Source organism: Ceratotherium simum, chromosome 24 (assembly GCF_057802395.1).
Source record: "Ceratotherium simum simum isolate JZ-2026a chromosome 24, ASM5780239v1, whole genome shotgun sequence".
NCBI lineage: Eukaryota > Metazoa > Chordata > Mammalia > Perissodactyla > Rhinocerotidae > Ceratotherium > Ceratotherium simum.
This window is the reverse complement of record NC_141923.1, coordinates 12,480,715-12,504,517: the sequence shown is the minus strand read 5'-3', so window position 1 is coordinate 12,504,517 and position 23,803 is coordinate 12,480,715. Positions and strand designations below refer to the sequence as shown.

Here is a 23,803-nt window from a genome sequence, read left to right as displayed (position 1 = left end):
TTTATTGGTGATTTTAATGCCAATATCAAAGTGGTGTTTCTCCCTCCACACACCACCTCTTTGATCCAACCAATGGATCAAGGAATTATAGCAGCTTTTAAGGCCTACTACCCAAGGAGGACCTTCTCCCAGGCTATTGCTGCAACTGAGGAAGACAATGAGAGGTTTGTCTATGACTTCAAAGGATTTGCCAAAGACGAGGAGGTTTCAAAAATTAACAAGGCTATGGTTGTGATGGAAAACAACTTTAATCTGGGTGTGGATGAGAATGACATTGAGGATCAACTAGAGGTGGTTCCTGAGAAACTGACTAATGAGGAGTTGTTGGAACTGGAACAGGAACGCACAGCTGAAGAAGAGCCAAGAGAAAAGGAAAGTGCAGGAGGAGAAAAAGAAGAATCTCCAGGAAAATTCACAGTGAAGGGTTTAGCAGGAGCTTTTGCAGAACTCAAAAAGCTCCTTAAAAGGTTTGAAAACATGGATCCCAATATCAAAAGGTTTTCATTAATAGAGAGGAATTTTTTTGGTACATTATCTACTTACAAGCAAATCTATGATGAAAAAAGGAACAAACCAAGCAAACCACCGTAGACATATTTCTGAAAATAATGACACTTCCTCAAGAAGACCTCAGGCCGGTCCTTAGGAGGTATTCCAGAAGAAGGCATTGTTATTATAGGAGATGACAGCTCCATGAGTGTTATTGCCCTCTGAAGACCTTCCAGTGGGGCAAGATGTGGAGGTGGAACACAGCAATATTGATGATCCCGACCCTAGGTAGGCCTAGGCTAATGTGTGTATGTTTTAGTTTTCAAGAAAAAAGATTAAAAAGTAAAAAAGAATTAAAAGTTTTAAAAATAGAAAAAAGTTTATAGAATAAGAACATAAAGAAAATATTTTTGGGGCCGGCCCCGTGGCTTAGTGGTTAAGTGTGCACGCTCTGCTACTAGTGGCCCAGGTTCGGATCCGGGCGGGCACTGACACACCGCTTGTCTGGCCATGCTGAGGTGGCATCCCACGTACAGCAACTAGGAGGATGTGCAACTTTGACATACAACTATCTACTGGGGCTTTGGGGAAGAAAAAGGAAAAAAAAAAAAAAAGGAGGAAGATTGGCAATAGATGTTAGCTCAGGGCCGGTCTTCCTCAGCAAAAAGAGGAGGATTGGCATGGATGTTAGCTCAGGGCTGATCTTCCTCGCAAAAAAAAAAAAAAAAAGAAAATATTTTTGTTCAGCTGTACAATGTGTTTGTGTTTTAAGCTAAATGTTATTACAAAAGAGTCAAAAGGTTAAAGAATTTATAAAGTAAAAAAGTTGCAATAAGCTAAGGTTAATTTATTATTGAAGAAAGAAAAGTATTTTTAAATGAATTTATTGTACCCTAAGTGTACAGTGTTTATAAAGTCTACAGTAGTGTACAGTAATGTCCTAGGCTTTCACATTCACTCACCACTCACTCACTGACTCACCCAGAGCAACTTCCAGCCCTGGAAGCTCCATTCACGTTCACCGTAAGTGCTCTATTCAGGTGTACTATTTTATCTTTTATATTGTATTTTTACTGTACTTTTTCTACATTCAGATATGTTTAGATACATAAATACCATTGTTACAATTGCCTACAGTATTCAATGCAGTAACATGCTGTAAGTTTGTAGCCTAGGAGCAATAGGCTATAGCATATAGCCTAGGTGTGTAGTCAGCTATACCATCTAGGTCTGTGTAAGTACACTCTATGATGTTTGTACAATGATGAAATTGACTAACGACGCATTTCTCAGAATGTATTCCTATTGTTAAGTGAGGCATGACTGTGTAATGGTTCTAAACCTGGAGCCCAAACCTGAAGGTAACCAATTGAACAAACCATGGAGGGTCAGGTGAGATTTGTTGCAACCAGTGCAACAAGTGTGATTTGCTCCCTGATTCTATGCAATCGAGTTTCTATATCCCAGAGGAGTTTACCCAAGTGTAAAGGTGATGTCCGCTATCACACAAATGCCTTCCTGCTCAGCAAGTAGGTAACTGAGGGTTGTGTGATTGTCTAAAACCACCTTAGGCAACAAGTTTAAGTGATCATTGTTGGGTTGCTACTATTTGGGGATGTGGAATTGGCTAGCTCTCCCAATGTTAAGGAGAGCTTTCTAATCATGTTTTCATTGGCATTTACTCAATCGAGGGAAGAAAATGCTCTCCACAGAGTTAAACCCAGAGTTATGTATGCCTCCTGGAAGTTTCTGCTTAAGGCAGCCAGGACGGAAAAATAGAATAGTGGATATAGCAAAAGCACACTCAAACTGAAAGAATTAACTGAGCACATTGGACACACAGTTCAGGAATAAACGTGAAGAAATAGTGGATGAAATCTTCGCAAAATAGCAAAACTTCAAAGACATTTTAAAACAGTATTGTTATCTCAAAGAGCTGTTTGGAACTAAATGTGTTATCCAATAATACAGCCTGTAAGGTTGCAAATTCAGAGACCATGAATTTTGACAAAAATCCAAAGTCAGTTAATAGTCCAAATGAAAGAAAGATTTCTGTGAATTCTGAACTTTCTAAACCCTCAGGAAATTGATGTGTCCTGCAATTACACTGCCCAGGATCCTGTGAGGAATGAGATTCTCGATGACAAGACATTCATCTTATACCTATATGATCAGAACTTTTAAAAGAGTTTTCCTAAGGTATTGAAGCTGGGAACACACATGAAGGTTCTGTGGCCCAACAAATAACAGATCAATCTCAAAAGATCAAACTGGTGATAAAACCAGTTGTGACTCTAAAGACTCAACAGACCAAATACAAATTACAATATTAAACTCAGAGCAAGTGAAAGAATTATTTCCTGAACAGGGCGATCAACCCTATGAGGTAGCCGAATTGACAGAAACTCAGAAAGAAAAACCCCGTCACAAGGAAGAGGTTTCCCTCTTCTGCAAGGCTCTGGGAAATGTGAACAAGGGCATCTTCTTTCCATGAAAGAGAGAGAAGAAGAAACAATGAAATAAAGGTATTCAGGCCTGGTCCCGATGTCTGCCTCAGATGTCAGCTGCTGCTTTTCTTAGTCAATTCGACTTGGGGGTCTCCAGCACCCCCAAAGACTAGATGTCAGGTGGAGCCTTCTTTAGCTGTGAGATGTGTACCCAAGTGTAGAATCCTTGAAGTTTAGCTGGCATCTGGGTGGTGAGCAGTAAGAAAATTGGAAACACTAGTTTGGAGAGTCATAGACAGGCATTTAAGGAACTAGAAGAATTTGGGATCCAGTCCAGCTTACAGGTATTTAACAAAATCTTAAAGACAATTAATAGGACTAGACTTTAATATCTACAAAGGTACAAACATCATTTCTCTCTCCATGATTATCCCCATTTTTATCAAAGATAAGCATAGTAAATATCTGAGTCTATGTATATCTCTCTCAAAGATGGCATTCCAGTTGAAGTCCTGGTAATATGGCCAATATTTCTGATGTGTCCTGTCATAAGGAGAACAGATTCTCATTGAATTTATGCACATACATGTAAGGAATACTTAAGAGTTTGTGAATTCTGGAGGGATTAGGTAGGGAGAAAAAGATAAATGATTTAACTCCTATTGTAAAGATATATTATTCTCAAGGGAGAGGAAAAGAGAGGGTACTTTAAACCTAGTTCAGTGTTATGATCCTAAAATTATCAAACACCTGCATTCTAGTGAATTTGTCAGAATCTCTTCCATGAATCATTCTTAAGATGAAACATTTTCATAAAAGCACCAGAGTAAAGCAATAATTGTGGATAAATGACATAAGACTTAAAAAATATCAATGGTTAAAGATCTGATCAAGGTTCATTATAATTTAATGGACAAATAAATTTGGTCATTCTGTGACATATATTTTAATATTGTGACTGATAATATTATAACAGGACATATCATAATTTTAGGAATTTTCATACAATCTTTAGAACATTTATTTTAATAATATTCACCTATATAATATAACCTAAGAAGGTTTATCATTATTTATTTGACAATGCTTCCCATATAATTTGATATATCAAATAGGCCTAACATCTCTCTTTTTATAAGAAGAGAGAACAAATCCTCTGAGACGTCCCAGGTGCCCTCTGGAAAATTCCAAAGTTACTTTCAGGTCAAAAAGACTTTATTTAGAATTTGATTTTTTAGAATTTTGTCTAAAATATCAAAAGGTTTTAAAACAGTTGGTCAATTAGGATTACAAAGGTCACTGTGAGACTATATCTAATTATTCACTTAACCAATGTGACAATAGAAAATGTTAAAGGGACCAGCCCAGTGGTGTAGTAGTTAAGTTCGAATTCACCACTTCAGTGGCCTGGGGTCTGCCAGTTCAGATCCTGGGTTTGGACCTATGCACTGCTCATCAAGCCATGTTGAGGCAGTGTCCCACACAGAGCAACTAGAAGGATGTACAACTATTACATACAACTATCTACTGGGGCTTTGGGGAAAAAAAGAGGAAGATTGGCAACAGATGTTAGCTCAGGGATAATCTTCCTCAAAAAAACCCAAAAAACAACAAAAACAAACAAACAAACAAACAAAAAGACAATGTTAAAGGCAAATATAGAGAGTTAAATGGTTGTAAAAAATCTTAGCTCCTTTTGATGTGAAGAAGATTCTGCTTAGCAGATGAAAGAAAATTAAGTTCCACTTTTCCATATGTACACTGTTGATATTAAAGCTTGTTTCCAAAACCCTTATAGTAATTTTATTTAATCTTATCCAGCTTGATTGCATATAGAATTTCTTTTCAAAGATTCCTGTTTCACAAAACTTCCACAACTTTTCTTTTATATTCAGATTTTCCCTATCTTTTCCCTTCCTATTCTGGCAACTATTATATTTCAGGACAAAATTACTTTCTTTTTCCTTTACAAAAATGTATTTTCCTACTTCATACTTTTTCCCTAACCAAAACCAACCAAACCAAACAAACAAACAAAACACCACACATATTTTTGCAGATCACATGAACCCGGAAACATTTGGACTAGTTTCTATTATATTTCTGAGGACTTAATTCATATGAGCTCTTAATTTTCTTTAGGCCAATTAAATAGAGCTCTTTTTGAGCCAGCCCTGATGGCCTAGCAGTTAAAGTTCTGCGTGCTCCTGTTTGGTGGCCCAAGTTTGGTTCCTGGGTGTGGAACCACCCCTCTTGTCTGTCAGTAGCCTTGCTGTGGCAGCAGCTCACATAGAAGAATCAGATGAATTTACAACTATACACAACTATATACTGGGGATTTGGGAGGAAAAAAGAAGAAAAAAAAGGAGGAAGATTGGCAACAGATGTTAGCTTAGAGCTAATCTTCCTCCACAAAAAAGAAAAATAGAGCTCTTTTTATGAATTAATCTTGGCAATGCCATCTGAATGTAGAAAAATATCACATATCTATGACATACACACATAACATAGAGAAAGACTTAAAGACAGAGAATTCAAAAGAACAGTTGGATCCAAATTGTGTTTCTGGCAGATAGACTAAATTAGGGTTACCTGCTCAGATGGCCAAAGATATTTTTTTGCAAGGATCCTTTTAGCTCTTTTTGGAGTTATTTTGTCTTTTTAAAAATTGTTTGCCTCAGTTAATTTAGAAATTGTATTTTGTAGAGAGACAATTTTAGACTCCTGATAACATTTGGAAGCCTCAAAATAGGGTTCCATTCAGTTTTGACAATTTTAGAGCCATGGCTGTCCAACTTAGTTGTAAGAAAAGTAAGTTTGGGGAGTTCAAAATTTCCTCATAGTGGCCATTGGTGTTCTAAATTACTTTTGGTTAGATTGGTTCATTTAGTTAGAAATGTGCATGAGGATGGAGTGCAGTTTTTAAACATAAAACTGGCTAGGGTCCCTGAAGGAGGGGGCGCCTTTAAAGCATTTAGATGACTGGGATCCCATTTCTCAGAGGTTTTTCTTGAGAGCAAAAGAAAAATTCCTGAACAGCCTGTAGGCCAAAAACCAGCACAGTTCCAATAAGAATAGCCTGGTTCCAAGAGGAATTGAACCAAAGACCAGCATAGTTCTAGTAGGAACAGCCCAGTTCCAAAGGAATCAGACCAAAGGCTAGCACAGTTCTAAGACAAACAGCTTGATCCTAAAGAAGTCAGGCCAAAGGCTAAACAGCATAGTTCCAATAGGAACAGCCTGGTTCCAAAAGGAATCAGATCAAAGGCCAAAGAAGTACTCACAGAAAGGATAAAAGCCTTTTACAGAAGGACAAAGCCTTTATAAAACAGATCCTGAATAAAGCCTGGAGAGCTCAAAACACAAACAGAGTGGAGCTCAAATCCAGGAGGAAACTTACCCTCAACTCCAGGGTCAGTGAGAAAGCAGTGAGATCAATGGGCTCAGTGTGTGAGTACTGGCACATGTTTGCTCACCAGCTTCAAAATTGTTGGTAGTCTTTTCTGGATCCCACTTCTGACACCAAATAATGTTAACCTAAAAAATCATACAGCCATTATTTTACAAGCAAAATGGGTTTATTCGGGAATAGCAGAGAAATTGCAATTTAGGACAATCAAGCTATAGCAAAGGCCATAGGCAAATTCAACAAGAAAAGGAGGGGAACATTATTTTACAGAGGAAAAAGGAGGAAGTTGGGAGGGGTTGTTTTGAACAAAAGTCTACTGGAGGAAATCAAGAATTCAGGATGACAAATGAGATGACAGTTTCCCATTGGCTTAGTTTCTGGGGTAGTCAATTTTCTCCAAGAGATGCAATGTGCATCTTTCCTGCTGAGGCCTGTAATTGATGATTCTTTCCTATTGACAACTCTTCTTGGATTCTGTAATTGACAATTCTTCCTATAACTGACCTTGAGTGGTACCGTGTGGGAGCTCCCCATTTTGGCCTCCTGACTCCATTTTAATGAGCTTTCCCTTTATTAATTTTCACACAAGTAAACACAAATTATTTTCATAAGAATACTAAGATATTTGACTCTTACACTCATTCTTTGAAGGGTGCATAGTGGCATTTTCCAGAGGCTCCATGACATGGAATAACACAACAGATTGCACACAAAAACAGATGTGAGAATCCAGGTGGCTTAACCTTCTATTAAGCCTGACATTTAAGAGATTTAAAAATGTAAAACAATGCCACTCTTCTCATTATTTAAAAAATATATATTTCATAAAAACATTATTTATGTTAGTATGTGATGGGTTTGTTACTGTTATTTTTAAGTGAATTAATAAATATTTTAAACATTTATTAGTTTTTACTTCTAATACAGTAAATGTTAATAGTTATAACCTACATAAAGAAAAGCTCTTTAGAGTCATCAATAACCTTTAAAGGGGTCCTGAGACAAAAAAGTTCATGAACCAGTAATGTAAGTACAGGCAACTTGCTTGATTTTTCTGTGCCTCTGTTTCTTTATCTGTAAATGGGGACAATACCAGTGCTCACCTCAGAGGGGTATGAGAGGGTAAGAGAGTTAATACTTGTAAAGTGCTTGGGCACATAATACCAGCCACATAATAAGTGCTTTAGAGGGGTTAAATAATAATAATAACAACAACGACAACCACTACCACCATGTAGGTGGGGGAGGGGTGGGTCACAGAAAAGAGAGGCTCACAGACTATGGTAGATGTCAATATTATTGGAACCAAAAAATAACCATTCAGAGAAAATTGTAGTAAAGTATCAAGTATTCCTATATGAAGACACATACTATACAAAAAGAAGTGCAAGGTTAGAAATTATCTCATTACTTGGGCTGTATAGATCTTGATTTAGGTCATTCAGTAGTTTGAGTTTCTCTAATAATATGATAGCTGATTCTTTTTCTTGGGGTTAGCAACTTTTCCTACATGGCTCCTCTTTAGATCTACTTTGAGTATTTGTTGTGCCCTAACCCACAATCTTCCCTCCCCTGTTGGTGATACATGGAAGTACGATAGCAATTGTGCGACCCTCTATGTGCCAAAGGCACATTCAATCCTCTCAGCATTCATGAACTGTAGGTATTATTAACTCAATTTCACAAGTGAGGAAACCAAGGCTGAGAAAGGATGTAAGTGGCCCAATGTGACACAGCTAAAAAATAACAAAGCCTGGAATTGAACCTAGATTGGTTGGATTGAAAGTCCAACATCTTTCTAGTATTCCATGTGGTCTCCTATCTGGAGAAAAAGAAACAAAGTCTTTCATTTCACAAGTAGAGATAAAAGCCTTAATTACATCATTCCTCTTTTCTAAATATACTCATTTAATGCCAAAAATTTCCCTCTAAGTACTTACTGCTTTAGCTACAGCCTGCAAAGTTTGATGTGTTGTGTTTTAATCTTCATACAGTTGAAAATATTTTCTAATTTTCCTTGTGATTTCTTCTTTGACCCTTGGGTTACTTAGAAGTGTGTCGTTTAATTTCTAAATATCTGAGGGTTTTTTTCAGATACCTTTCTAGTTTTGATTTTTAATTTAATTCCATTGTTGTCAAAAGATATACTGTGTATGAGTTAAATCCTTTCAAATTATTGTGACTTGTTCTATGGCACAGAATATATTCTATCTTGGTAAATATTGCATGTGCACTTGGAAAGAATGTGTGTTCAGGTATTGTTAAATGGAGTGTTCTATAAATGCCAATTACTTCAATATGATGGTGGTGTTCAAGTCTTCCATATCCTTACTGATTTTCTGTCTACTTGTTTTATCAATTATTGAAAGAAGAGTTTTGAATTCTCCAACTATAATTTTAGATTTGTCTATTTTTCCTTTTGGTTCTATCAGTTTTTTCTTCAAGTATTTTGAAGCTTTGTTATCAAGTGCATACACATTTTGGTATTTTATGCCCTCTTACGAATTGATCCCTTAATCATTATGAAATATCTCTCCTCATCTGTGCTAATATTCCTTGCTCTGACATTTACTTTGTCTGATAGTATAGCCACTCCAGCTTTCTGTAATTAGTATTTGCACGGTATATCTTTTTCTTTTAGCCTATCTATACCTTCATCTTTAAAGTGGGTTTCTTTTAGACAGTATATAGTTGGGTCTTTTAAAGAAAATCTAATATGACAATCTCTGCCTTTTATTACTTATATTTATTTACATTTAATATAAATGGTCTAAATATCTACAGTCACCACCCATGTGGTCCAGGCTCAGAGATGTCAATTGAGACATATGATTTGTAACCCAAAAGCAATTTCAAAATTGCAAGTTTTTATTTCAATTTTTCAGATATCCTGAAGGGGATATATAGACTATAGCAATACTCAACTGCTCTTCATTTTGGAGAGCAAAATGAATTCCTGGAATTCAAGGAATTTGAATGAATTCCTCTTCATTTTTCCTTCTACTTTCTCACAGTGCAACTATTCATACTCCTTTCTTTTCAAATCTTTAAAAAATTGCTCACAACAGTATCTTGATCCTCCTGTCCTTCTCCCCTTCCCCTTTACTCCTGATTCTGCATTACAAGAGTTCAAAGAGATAGTTCTGACACTCCTCTTCCCCCCATCTTGGAGGGTGACAGAGACAAAGAAATTGAATAGGCAAAACTAGAGTCCTCTTTGGCCCATGAAGGAGAGAAAGGTCTGGGAACAATTATACACTAATATCTTTTGTCCAGTCGTGCTCTCCCGTGGTTAATCTCATAGCTGCAAAGAGATGACCAATGTTTAAATGCGCCATCATGCATTCAATTCCTCTCTTCACAATCCAGTGCCTCCCTTGCCTATTTTGTCAGCTTCTACTGTGTAGGAGAGGGTATAATTCCTCTCAGCATTTAATTGTCCACTGTCTCCAGACAGTGTCTTTAGTAGGGAAAGGAAAAGAGCACAGAGGTGTGAGCATTCATTAATTCATTCAACAAACATTTATTGGGTACCTACTATGTGTGAAGTGCTCTTTGGGGTGCTTCAGGGTGAGCAGTCAGACAAGACTCTTGCTCTTACAGTGCTCACTTCCTAGTAAAGAAGACATACTATTGAATCTACTAAAAGTAGATTCAAATACCCAAGTTGTTCCCAATTTAAAAGTTTTCCAATAACTGAATCAGGTATCAATTTTCAAATTAAAATGTATAAGTTCAGATGGTGGTTAAGGGCCATGAAGAAAATAAAGCAGAAAAGGGGAAAGAGAGCAATTGGGAGTGGAGCGAGGGCTGTTTTTTGCAGGGTGGTCCAAGAACTGAATGATGTAAGGGAGTGAGCTGTGGGAACGTCTGGGGCAGGTTTCTCAGGCAGGGACCAGCAAGTGAGACAGAACAAAGCCAGGTAGATTCAAGAGGCTAATGTGGCTCCAGCCTGATGAACAAAGGGGAGATTAGAGACAAGGAGATGAGGTTAGGGAGGTGGCCAGGCACATTCATGCAGGATCTGATTGGTCAGGGTAAGATTCTGGAGCAGAGCTGTCCAAGGGAAATATAATGTGAACCATATGTGTAATTTTAAACTTTCTCATTGCTGTGTTAAAAGAACCAAAAAGAAACAAGTACAATAAAATTTATTGTGTATTATTTTTAACCAAATATATCCCAAATTGTATCATTTCAATATGTAAGAAATATAAAAACTTTATTAATGAGATACTTTGCATTTTTCTTTTTTACTAAATGCAATGGACTGAATGTTTATACTGCCCCCCTCGCCCCCCCCCCCAATTCATATGTTGAAACCCTAACTCCCAATGTGATGGTATTAGTAGGGAGGCCTATGGGAGGTGATTAGGTCATGAGGGTGGAGCCCTAATGGATGGGGTTAGTGTCTTTATAAAAGAGACCCCAGAGAGCTCTCTTGCCCCTTCTGCCATGGGAGGACACAATGAACCAGGAAGCAAGGTCTCAACAGACACTACTTCGGTGCTTTGATATTGGACTTTTCAGTATCCAGAACTGAGAAATAAATGTTTGTTGCTTAAGCCACCCAGTCTTTGGTACTTTGTTTTAGCAACCTGAACATACTAAGGCACTAAATCTTTGTGTTTTGTAATTACAGCCACATTTCATTTTGGATGCTAAGTTTTCATCTGAAATACTCCATCTGTATTTAGATTTCAGAAAGTTTATAGTCGAAAAAGTAGATTCAAATACCCAACTTGTTCCCAATTTAAAAGTTTTCCCATGACTGAATCAAGTATCAGTTTTCAAATTAAAATTAAATAATATAAGAAATTCGGTTCTTCAGTGGTATTTGCCACATTCCAAGGGCTCAGAAGCTCCATGGCCATTGGATATTGTATTAGACAGCACATGTGGTTAGTGGGTATCAATTATTGCAATAACCTCTCACCCCATATTTCTTCACAGAGCAGCCAGGGTGATCTTTGAAAAACGGAAATCACATCACATTGCCCCTACTTAGAGCCTCTAGTGGCCTCCCACGACATTTAGTAAATCCCAATGATTCAAGTGGGGCATCCACTTTGAGCAGATGAAGGAGCTCAGGTGTTTACCAATCCTTCCTGAAAACCCATTACAGTGACAGTAAAGAAGTACAAGATGAAATGAAACCATGTGTGAAATGAGAGGTGGAGAAGCAGGGCTACCTAAGCAAATCAGATTTTGGTGAATTTCTCTAAGACTAAAGGTAAATGACATCTTATTGATGGGTAAAGCAGAGAAGAAGGAGCCATAGCTCTGAGCACAACTGAGGCTGCAGTGGACAAGAGAGGGTCTTTCCACAGCATCCTGGCACTTAAATTGACAGCTACAAAGACCTAGAGTGGGAGGAAAGGCACCAGTTTAAGGTAAATGATGGAAAACAGTCAGTGGAAAGGACGTGCGGGTCACCTGCTCCTCTTCTCTTCCCCCAACCTTGTGCATATTTTGGCAGTGTTTATCCTAGGTAGAAGCCAGAGAAATTCTTCTAAAGAAAATAAGTTATTTCCTGGGATGGCAGCAGTTTGGAACTCTAGCGTAGAACCCTACTCACTTTGGCATGGGGGTGAGGGAGGACATCTTCCTGACTACTAGTTGACATACTCAGCCTGCACACAAAGATCATATAATCAGCATTTTCATTCTGGGGAGAGACTGGTAATAGAAAAGAACCCAAGTAATTCACCTGGCTCTTCATATTCACAAACATGAAAGGACAACCAAGGGTTATAAGATAGTTGAGCAAAACCAGCACAGCCAAAATGACTAAATAGAATTCACCCTAGAAGAAACAGAAATAGTTCAGGGACCAGAAGAGAACTTTTAAAAAAAAGTTCAAATTAACATTCTCAGAGAAATTTGAGGTGACAGTTTACCTATAAAATATGAATAGGTGACTCTAAAAAAAAAACCCCAAATAATTAATAAGTATTAGAAATATAATTCTAAAGTGAAAAACTCAACAGAAGGGCTAGAAGAAAAAGTCTAGGGAATCTTCCAGAATGTAGAACAAGGAGACAAAAAGAGAAAAGTTGAAATACACAGATGATCCACCAAGAAGGGCCAACATCCAACTAATAGGGGTTTCAGATTGAGAATAGAGAAAATAGACAGAAAGGAAATAAACAATAGAAGTAGATCTCCCAGAGCTAAAGAAAGATCCAAGTACTCAGATGGAAAGGTCTTACGCACTGCTAATCAGTATGAATGAAGAAAGACCCATATCCAGCCATATTTTAGAGAAACTTCACAAGCCCAAAGACAAAAAGAAACTCCTAAAAGATTCCAAAAATAAAAAAATAGAAGCTACATCAAAAGATGAGAATTATATTGACATCATGCTTCTTATCAGTTACACTAGATGCTAGAAAAAGCGGAAATAATGCCTTTAAAATTTCTGAGGGACAATGATTTTGAGCCTAGAGTTCTATAGCTAGTCAAATTAGCATTTAAATGGGGAGCAAAACAAAGATTTTTTGACTTCCAAGGACTGAGGAAACTATCATCCAAAGATCCTGTCTGAATGAATTGCTCAAGGATGTACTACAGCATAGTGAAATAGGAATCTAAGAAAAAGGAAAATATCAGGTTGCAGAAACAGGGCAATCAAAGGAAATTGTAGAATGCTCGTTGTGTAATAGGCCTAAAAAGGAAATATTGTGAAGAAAATGGGTCATTTTAAAGAGTGGATAAAGGTTTATCATAGTATTACATTTAAAAATCACAATATATTCCATTTTTCCTTCAAGAGCTACAAGTTTGGTGACATAATTACACCACCTTCTCTATTGGGTCCAAATACTCTATTTGATCCTGCCATGAATAGTTTTTATATCTTCAGCACGCTAAATACTTGTTCTTGGTTTTCTATGTTGGGAATTAATTTACAGACAACGTATGTAAGATTTAATTAACATTAGATAACAAAGCATAAATGGTATAAATTCTACCAACAGAAGTAATGACACGTTGAAAGGTATAGCTGGGGAGGAAAGAAAGATAAAGGGAAGTGTAGGGGCGCTGAGTTCCTCACCTTCCCTAGCAGAAAATCGAGATACTGTGTGTGGGGATGAGGGGCTGGGCAGGGCAGGTATGGTAGAGAGCAGTTTGGGAGGGGTAGGAAGCCAAGTCTAGGCGCACACGGATGAAGCTACCGTACTAGGTGCGGAACGCGGGATGAAACGCCTAAGCGCCGGGACACTATGCACTTGACCGTCCTGCTGAGCTGAGGGTGCTGAGCGGAAGAGGCGGGGTAGGGGCGGAGCATAGCAGGTACTGAGCGGAAGGGGCGGGGCAGGGGCGGAGCTGAGCGGGGGGCGGGGGCAGAGGGAGCGGGCGCCCTCTGTGGCCGGGGGCGCCTGTGCAGACCAGCCGCCGTCTCAGCTTTGGAGCTCGCGCCGTCAGGCTTCGCCTCGCCTCGCCGTGTGCTTGCTGTCCAGTCAGCTCGGCCTCGCCTCGCTTCGCCTCACCGGACGCGCCATGCCCCGCCTGCCCGTCCTCTGCCTGCTGTTGTGCCGCCGCGGCGTGACCCCGCTCGGCCGCCGCATGGGCCACTCGGAGCCCCGTCGCCGTCAGCGGCCGGCGTCGGCCGCGGTGAGTTGAGGCCCACCCGCCATGGCACCTGGACGGGACGGGACGGGTGGGAGCGCGTGGCCTAGGCGGGGGGCGCCCCAACGAGTGGGGAGGCGGGTCGGGCGGGGTCGCCGCTCACCTCAGAGGCTTCGGAGGCCGGGCCGCTGTCGGAGGGGGTCGTGGGCCCCTAGGGGTCCGGGCGGGGGCGCTGTGAGCGCGCGTGGTGGGGCCTGAGGGGCAGGAAGCGGGGCCTTGAGCGCGCGCGCCTGGGAGAGGGCCGGGCCTCCGTGCGCACCCTTCAGGGGCGCGACGTCGAAGGGGCACAGCCGTTGTTGTGCCGCAGTATAGCGAGCGCCTTTGAACGCCCTCTTCGTCGCCAAAACTTACCGTTTTCCCTAAAATGGTGGAAATCCTGGGCAGCAGTTAGGTCCCAGAGTTCAAAGGTCGGAACTAGAGAACTAGGAACTTTTCTTCAGAAATTTCAGTTGGGTCGTCGAGGAATGGAATTCCTGCTTTTTAGGTTTCCTCAGGCCCCTGTTTCTAGCACGAGAGACAAATTCCTCAAAGCGTGGAAAGCGTTTTTGTTGGGCAGCGAGTGACGGTCCAGGAAGCCAGCCCCGTTCACGGCGCCTGTCGTCTTCTCTTCCAGGAGGTGGCTGTTGCGCTCGTGGTGATTTTTACGACCTTCTTAGCACCGAGTGGGTATGTGCTGAGCAATCTGAGCCAGTTCAGAAGAGAGTAGATGGAAGAAGATGCGGAGCAGCCGTGAACGTCCGACAGGCGTTCAGAAAAAGCTGTGGCTTCTTGAAATGAGTACAAGTGTTTAGTTGGGTTGATGAGGCGACCTTTGTGGGTGTTCACTTTCATAACCATGTGTTTATGGTAAATATTTTGCACCTTTTTAGTATTGTGCATTATATAAAGATGAGTTGTATAGTCATTTAAAAGTGTTAAATAAAATTGGAAGGAACGTGCGTGCTTGGTATTATATGTAATCACAGACTTTTTTTTTTTTTTTTTTTTCCTGCTGAGGAGGATTCGCCCTGAGCTAAAATCTGCACCAGTCTTCCTCTCTTTTGTATGTGGGTCGCTGCCACAGCATGGCCAGTGCCTGGTGGTGTCGGTTGGCCATCAAAGCAGAGCACACCAAACTTAACCACTACGCCATGGGCCAGCCCACACTGATGGTTTTGTAAACATTGTGAAAGCTGATGGGAATTTAAGGATGAAAAGTACAGTAATGAGAACTGCTGTGAAAGGTCTGACTTCATGATTGAGATAGTGCCATCAAGTGTTATTTTATGGCAGTGAATGCATGTATCTAGTGACATCAGCATTAAAAGATTAGATATGTAGCAGTAAGGCAACATAAATTTAGCTAAATGATTCTTCCCACTACTTTTATGTTCCTTTGTACTGCCATTTAGAGTAATGAGATCCAGACTTTACTTTTCACTGTGAGAAATATAATTTTTTATTAATTTGTCTTAAAACGTCTTTAAATTTCTACATTCCAGGATTTAGTAAGTACCCGTGAACTTTATTCTCTACAAAGAGATACCTGTGTATCTCTCCTAATTTATTGATTTATTAATTTATTGATTTTATTGTTCTCTCTAAGTTGTCTTTCAAGTTTGGAGAATAACATTCACCTCTGTTTGAATTTTAGCTCATTCTGCCGATTGTGGTGTGATTGTGGACAACATAGTTCAACTTTGAGCCTCAGTTTCCTTATCTCTAATGGGAACTTAAAAGTTTTCCTCTTGAAGCGGTATTATGGGAGAATAAAACATTGAACAAAGGTAAAATACCTCCCAGCATGGTGCCTGAAACCGAGTAATCAATAGGTAGGATTTATTGTCAAGAGAATATATATTTACTAATATTCATTTATTCAACGAGTAGTGCATTCCTGTTTGTGCCAGTTGTTGTCTGAGGTCAATAAACCAGAAATGGATCCCTGCCTCTGCAGGGCTTGGAGAACTTGCATTCTAATTACTTTAATATTGTGATATTTCCATTTTGAAATTTATATTGGTGTATTAGGGTTCTCCAGAGAAACTGAACCAATAGCGTGTGTGCGTGCGTGCGTGTATACAGTCATGTGTCACGTAATGACGGGAGTAAGTTCTGAGAAATGTGTTGTTAGGTGATTTCATCATTGTGTGAATATCATACAGTGTACTTACATAAGCCTAGATGGTATAGCCTACCACACACCAAGGCTATATGGTACTAATCTCATGGGACCGACCACTGTGGTATATGCAGTCATCATTGACCGAAACGTGGTTATGTGGCTCATGACTGTAGAGGGAGAGGGAGAAAAACTGATTGATTTTGAGGAATTGGCTCACACAGTTGTGGAAGCTGGCAAGTCCAAAATCTGCGGGATAGGCCAGCAGGCTTGAAGACATGGGAAAAAGTTGCAGTTTGAGTCTGAAGTCAGTGTTCCAGCAGAATTTAACTTTCTCAGGGGAAGTCGTCAGTATTTTTCTTAAGGCATTCAACTGGATGTGGCCCACCCACATTTTAGAGGGCAGTCTACTTTACTCAAAGTCTCCTGATTTAAATGTTAATCCTATCCAAAAAATACCTTCACAGAAACATCTAGAATAACTTTTGGCAAAATATCTGGGTACTGTGGCCTAGCCAAGTTGACACAAAATTAACCGTCATGATTGGGTAAAATGTTTTTCAGAGGGAAACCATGAAAAGGGTTTGTGATACTCCTAAAACTTAAAGGTATGAGTACAGTAGCTAATTGAAATCTTATCAGTTTGTTAAGATCCACCTTTTCTGTTCACTAATGGCAAACCTGCTCTTAGGCCCTTTAAGGAACTCGGGCCCATCAGGACACAGACTCAATCTTCTGGTTTCTTGTATTCACTAAGATCACATTCCTGCTGCCCATTTTGAACTCACTTTTTTCCTCTCTGACTCCGATGACTTTGTGTTTAAGCTTCTGATGCTTGCCTCCATGTGCTCCAACTAATGACAAAAGACTGGTTTACCTTTGTCCTGGCTGGGGCAGAGTATTGATCTCTAGGAATCTTTTCCATAGAACTTGAGCATTGAATTTTCTGAACCATTTATTTAACACTTATTTATTGAGTATTCTCATGGAATAATGCTATTTGTTGGGAAATGGTAGCTCATTTTTTTTTTTTGTGAGGAAGATCAGCCCTGTGCTAACATCTGCCAATCCTCCTCTTTTTTCGTTGAGGAAGACTGGCCCTGGGCTAACGTCCATCCCCATCTTCCTCCACTTTATATGGGACGCTGCCACAGCATGGCTTGCCAAGTGGTGCGTCAGTGTGTGCCCGGGATCCAAACCAGCGAACCCCGGGCCGCCGCAGTGGAGCGCACGCACTTAACTGCTTGTGCCACCGCGCCGGCCCCTTAGCTCATTTTGATGGATGAACTCTGTTGCCCTGTCTTGTTACTTAATTTTACCTGCATAAAGGTGTCACATTCGAAGTATAGTTGATTCTTGTTATTTGCGGTGGTTATGTTTTGTAAAGTCACTGTGAACACTGAATTAGTGAATATTGAACTATTGCTCCTAGAGGAAATAAAGGGTTAGGTTCCTGTGAACCTCTGGTCACATTTTTGTCAACCTATCAATTCATGACCTTGTTTTATGTGTGTTTCTGTTTAAAGACACCTTATTTAATATATATCATTGATTCATGATTCATAAGCATTGTACTTATGGCCAATAGCACTATAACTTATCCCTGAATGAAGCTTATCTAATATGCATATTTTTCTGTAAGACGACATTATAGTTTTCTTGTGCTTAGGAACTCTAGACAGCACTTCAGCATTATGTGTGGGGGCCATTTTAAACAGTGAAATCACCAACAAAAAGTACAAAAATGTAAAAAACGTGACACTAAGTAGACTATGGAAAGGCCACTTGTTTACAGTATGAGAGCTGAAACAAGAAGGCAGAGCTTCACCTTGTTCAACCTCAGCATTGGGTGATTCAAAATTTTTGCCACTTTATGCACGTCTGTGAATGATGTGAAAGTGTATTGATTTTGAGATGGCAAATCAATTTTAGCAAGTAGGAGAATTTGCAAATATGGAATCTACAAGTAATGAGAATAAAGTGTAATTCTTGGAGGAGGTCTTGCTCTCATTTGTGAAAATTTTGGGAATCCTTACTGTGAAATTTTAAGAATTTGCAGGATGTTCTTTTGGGAAGAATTAAGTTTGGAGAAACCTTCACCTCTTGAGGTTGGATTTTTGTGGAGTAGTTAGAAAAATGTGAGTTAGACTTTGGGGAATAAATGAAGTAGTGCAACTCGTTTAAAAGTGAGATTTGATGATTAATTATTTTCTTGGTGAAACTGAGGGAAACTGAAAGAGGAGATTATAAAGTATTTTGATAATGATACCTTTGGTGGATTAGAGCTTTAACTATCCATTTCCCAGATGAGTACTTTATTGGCCAATATCCAGTTGGGTATAAAATTCTGGTATCTGATAAACAGTTAACTCATTAGAATATAGACGTATAGCTTATCTGTCTCATCTCCACAGCCAGATTTAAAATTCCTTGAGGAAGAGTGAGGCATGGTAATTTTTAATCCTTAGGTGAAGCATATTGGATAAAATCAAAATATTTACTCTGGGATCAAAAGACTGAAATTGCTGCTTCATATAAACAAGTATTCGTGAACATCTATTATGTAATTCTGTAGATGGTAATATGGACAGTTCCTATCCTACTCCTTTTTCTCAATGCCTGGCACATATTCTGAGCTCCTTTTTAAAAAAAAAAAAGTACTAATTGAGTGGTTGAACTGCTGGTAAGACAAACAGGGTTCATCTCACTTGCCAATTTCCATCTTTTCTAATAATGGCTGTCTGTAGTGCTGTGTTGAGGAAGATTATAGAAGAAATGGAATAATTTTAATCAGTGTAAATAAAATATAGCATTTATATTGACTCAGCATATCAATTTTTCTTTCATAACATTTGGCAAAAAAATTTATAGAAATTATAAATTCAGGTCTGTAGGCAAGGAATTATAAATCGTGTAATATATTTAATTTATGAGCATGATGAACGCAATATTTAATTAGTAAGCACGATAAATTCAGTGTGGCAAATAGAGTTTTATAAGAAAGGTGATAATTATGAAATATTTCTTTTCAGAAGAATCAAGAGTGAGCTATTTTTCAATACAGGAAAAACGTTTTCTGTCAAGTTCCATTTATTTTTAAAGTTCTGTTGCTATGGTAAGTTGCTAAATTTGGGTAAATCACTTAATTTCTGGAAGCTGGTTTTCTTTTCTGTAAAATGAACAGGTTGACCTAGACTAGTAATTTTTAACTTTTTAGTGTATTCAAATCAGTATATCATCATTGAAAGACTTTGTGGCTTACCATGTAAGCAGGACATTTTGAAAAAAATTTTTAACAGTAAACCGGAGGTTAGTAAGAATTAAAATACTTTATAAATCAAGTACTTTATAAATCAAGTACTATTTAGAATTGATCCTATTTATAATTTATGCACATATGCATAAACATAAACCTACAATGTGATACTTGGGTAGGCCCATCAATGGGGAAGATCACTTCTCTAATTTCATATATGTGATGTCAGCCTTTACTCCTCTCAGCTTTATTATTCCATTGTTCCCACCACACCTTTACTTGGCATCACTTAGACTTGCACTCCATTCTCCTCCATCACGACCCCTGTGATTTTTCCTTTTTTACTTATCCAGTCTTTGCCTTATCCACTTTCATTTAAGTGTACTATTGCCAGTATAACTTCTTTGACATTTTATCTTTTTGTTTATGTGCCCTACAAAGTACAAACCCTGGATCAGTCTTAGTCCCTGGTTTTTGGCTCAGGCAAGGGCTGCAGAGGGAATCACAGAATCATGCTATTAGTGCTATAAGAAATTCATTGTCTTGGAACTTATAAGCCTGTAGTGCTTCTTGAAATTTCTTTCTCTTTTCCTTCATTTTTCATGGTAATGGCTATTTTAAGTTTCATCTTGGCTTATTCTGTTAGCCCCCTACTCAATCTTAGCAGACTACCTCACCTGCTACTTTACAGAGAAAGGTGAAACTATGCCTTAATTATTTCCCCACTATCTACAAATGTAGCTGAATCCTACCCATCTTTCCTCCCATTGCAGTTGAAGGAGAGTTACCGTTCTGAGGCTAATCCCTTTGCCTGTGTTCTGGGTCCTACATGCTTCCTATCCTATGGGATACAAAGCTCTAGCAATTGTCTCACTTTGATTTCTCACTCTTTACTGATTCCATCTGATGACAATTTAAATATGCTCAGCTTCCGTTCTTTAAAAAAAAAAAAAGCCCTTCCACCCGCTTTTAACATAAGCGTCCAAGTTTTTGGCAGACTTCTCAACTTTCTCTCCTCCCATTTAGTTTTCAACTAACTGAAAATTTGTTTCTGCTCCTATCATTCCGTTGATACTGCTGTCCAAGATCATCAGTGGCCTTGTCACTAAATCTAGTAGATAGTTTTTAGTCCTTAACCTTTTTGCAGTGTTTAGCACTATTTACTCTGTTTTTGAAATAATCTCTTTAATGATATCACACACATATCGTTTGTCTACTTCTTATTTACCTCCTATCAATTTGCTTGTTTTTTCTTAGTCTTAGCTTCCCGTCCCCTTTTGTTTAAAATTTATTCTTTCTGTATAATCTCATCCCTTTGGATGATTTCATTTACCATCTACTTGTTGATTACTCCCAAATCAGTCTTTCTGTCCTGGATCTGACTCCTCAAATCCAGGTAGTTCTGTCTGCGTGCCTAGCATTTTCTCTTGGATATTGCATAGACTCTTCAGATTAAAATATCCAAACTTGAAATCTTTCTCCCCTCAAATCTGCTTTTCTTCCTCTGTGCATTCGTTCATTCAATATTTGAGCACCTCCTGTATGCCAGTGTTCCACTGTGCTGGGTACTGGATATATACTGAAGAAGCAGGTAAAGTCACTGTCCTAACTTAGTCTAGAGAGGGAGACAGACAAACATGTAAACTTAAATACGTAATCACAAATAGGATATGGAGAGAAACCAGGGGACCTAACTTAAGTTGGGGGAGAAGTAGTCACTGAAGATATGTTTACTAGAATATTTAAGTTGAGATGTGAAAGATAAATAGATGAAGATGGGGGAAGGAAATTAAAATTTTAGGCAGAAGGAACATGTATGAGACCTTAAGATGGCCAAGATCTTGACATTTTATAGAACTGAAGAGGGCTGGCTCCGTGGCTTGGCGGTTAAGTGCGCGCGCTCCACTACCGGCGGCCGGGGTTTTGATCCCAGGTGCGCACCGATGCACCGCTTCTCCGGCCACGCTGAGACGGCGTCCCACGTACAGCGACTGGAAGGATGTGTGACTGTGACATACAACTATCTACTGGGGCTTTGGGGGGGAAAAAAAAAGCTGAAGAAAGCTACATGACCTTAAGTTTTGTGAGTGAGAGGGAAAGTGTGAGAACATGATGATGGAGCCACCATGGCCTTATAGATCATGTTATGGATTTTAAAATTTTTATTATATGTACAGGAAAGTTACTAAAGGGCTTTTTTAAAAAAATTGAGGTCATAATAGTTTATAACATTGTGAAATTTCAGTTGTACATTATTATTTGTCACCATATAAATGTGCACCTTCACCCCCTGTGCCCACTCCCCAACCCCCTTCCCCTCTGGTAACCACTAAACTGTTCTCTTTGTGTGTGTGTTAGTGTATCTTCCACAAATACTGATTTTACATTCTTAACTTCTCTTACATTGACCACCTCTTTACATCCAGCTCCAGCTTTACCTCTTAACTGTCCTAACTGTGCTCTAGTTATATTTAACTACTCATATTTTCATGGTCCTGTGCTACCAATATATGAGTTTTCAGATTGCTTCCCGCCTTTACATAGACTACTACTGCCTCTGGAATGCTTTCCCTTTTCTACCCTTTACCTCTCTAATTTCCATTTTGGTTTGGAAAATTTTTACTCACTTCTTTTCTTCTCTCAAGACTCAGATTTAATGTGTCTTTTGGGAAACTTGTCTAGCTTCTATGTACCTATGACATCCTCAGCTTACTCTTAAAATAGATGTAGTCTCTTCAAGAACCTGTTGACTTGTGGTTCACTCTTCTAGGTTGTAGTCCTTTGAGGTCCTGACCCAAATCAAAGTAGGTTCACCCATTCACCTGATCCTCCCTTCCCTCTGCACGTCACCCCCCTGACCCCCCAGTGTCTTTTAAGTTCTTCGATACCTTCAAGCAGATGTTTTTTATAATTTGTCCCACTTGTCTAATTGCTCAGAACCTACCTGTTCTGCCATTTCCAGGAGTGAATGCCCCTTGCATGTACTTTGCAGTATATAACTATGTGATCTAATTTTCCAGATTTTCACATATTAATCTGTTTTTAAAATGACGTTTAAGTGAGAAGTTCTCTCTATATAAAAAGAATTAAAAATAATCTTTTTTTAAATTGAGAAGTAAAACTTTTAATTGAAGTATAACATAATTGAAATTAAAACTTTTAAATGAAGTATAATATACATAAAAGCATGCAAGTTGTAAGTATATGGCTCAATGAATTTCACCAAGTTAATAAAGGCATGTAACCAGCACTCAGACCAAGAAACAGAGCATTACCAACATCCAAGAAGCCCCCTAAAGATAACCCCTGTTCTGACTTATAACAGTGTAGATTAGTTTTGCCTTTTGGAACTTTATATAAATGGAATTACCTCTGGCTTCTTTAGTTCAATGTTATGTATGTGAGATTTATCCATATTGTAATTTAGGTTTTATTTTAGGTTTTATCTTAGCTTTATTGTAGGTGAGGGGAGACTAGATAAAGAAGAAGGATTGGGCACCTATGTTCCACCTCTAAATAAATCTGGAGAAAAATACAGCTCAGTAGTCATAATAGATGGTTGTTCTGGATGTAGGGAACTAGAGGCTTGGTTTCAGCATATACAAGAAATGGGAAAGGGGTCTTGGATAATCTTCAAGGAGCTTTTTGGGGAAACTATACTTAGTTGCTTAGCATATCAACCCCTCCCCCCTTCAATTTGTGTCACTGACTTAAAAAAATAGCTTTATTGAGATATAATTCACAAATACAGTTCATTGGCATTGGCTTCTTGACTAAAGTTGTAAATGTCGTCACTGAGGCTAGGATTTTCTCCAGGAAGCTAGTGACTTCTAGAGGGGATGTAGAGCTTCTACAGTCACCATTAGGCCCTACATGAGATGTATCTGGTCTCTCCCCTTCTCTTACCGAAGTCAAGTCATAGTAAAAATAAAAGCATATACATTCTCGAGTACAAGAAAAGTTTCACCAAATACTTGAGGAAAATCAGTATCATGGAAAAAGAAGTACCAACTCAAGAAATAGAAGAACTAATACTGAGAAATCAGAGTTAATATAGCAAGCAAAGAAAGATTTTAAAACAAATATATTCTCATAGATTTGAGGATGTTGCATCCTTGACTATGAAACAGATCTTGGACGTTAAAAATGTGATTGTTAAGATGAAGAACTCAGTATCTGGACTAAATAACAGTGACACAATCAAAGTACAAATTAGCTGCAAGAGCAAGCTATAAGATTCTTTGAGAACATAGAGGAAAGATCAAGGGATTAGAAATGGTGAGAAAAAGGCACATGGAATATAGATTTAGGAAATCAATCTCCATCTAATAGGAATTAAATAGAGAAAATGGAAGGGAGGAAATAAAGGAACCAAAGAAAATTTTCCCAGAGCTTGAAAAGAAAAATCTTCACATTGGAACAATTTATCAAGTGCAAGTAGAATAAATTATAAAAGGCCTACACCTACA

The 23,803-nt window shown here is 38.7% G+C and overlaps 1 protein-coding gene across 1 annotated transcript; it reads left to right on the top strand.

Annotated features, from left to right (window-relative positions):
• The first annotated feature begins 13,782 nt into the window (after window positions 1-13,782).
• On the top strand, window positions 13,783-14,920 carry COX8C (cytochrome c oxidase subunit 8C). Its single transcript, XM_087447753.1, has 2 exons — window positions 13,783-13,962; window positions 14,591-14,920. Exons 1-2 carry the CDS (start codon window positions 13,849-13,851, stop codon window positions 14,681-14,683), a joined length of 207 nt encoding a protein of 68 aa, XP_087303879.1. The 5' UTR covers window positions 13,783-13,848; the 3' UTR covers window positions 14,684-14,920.
• The last annotated feature ends 8,883 nt before the right edge of the window (window positions 14,921-23,803 follow it).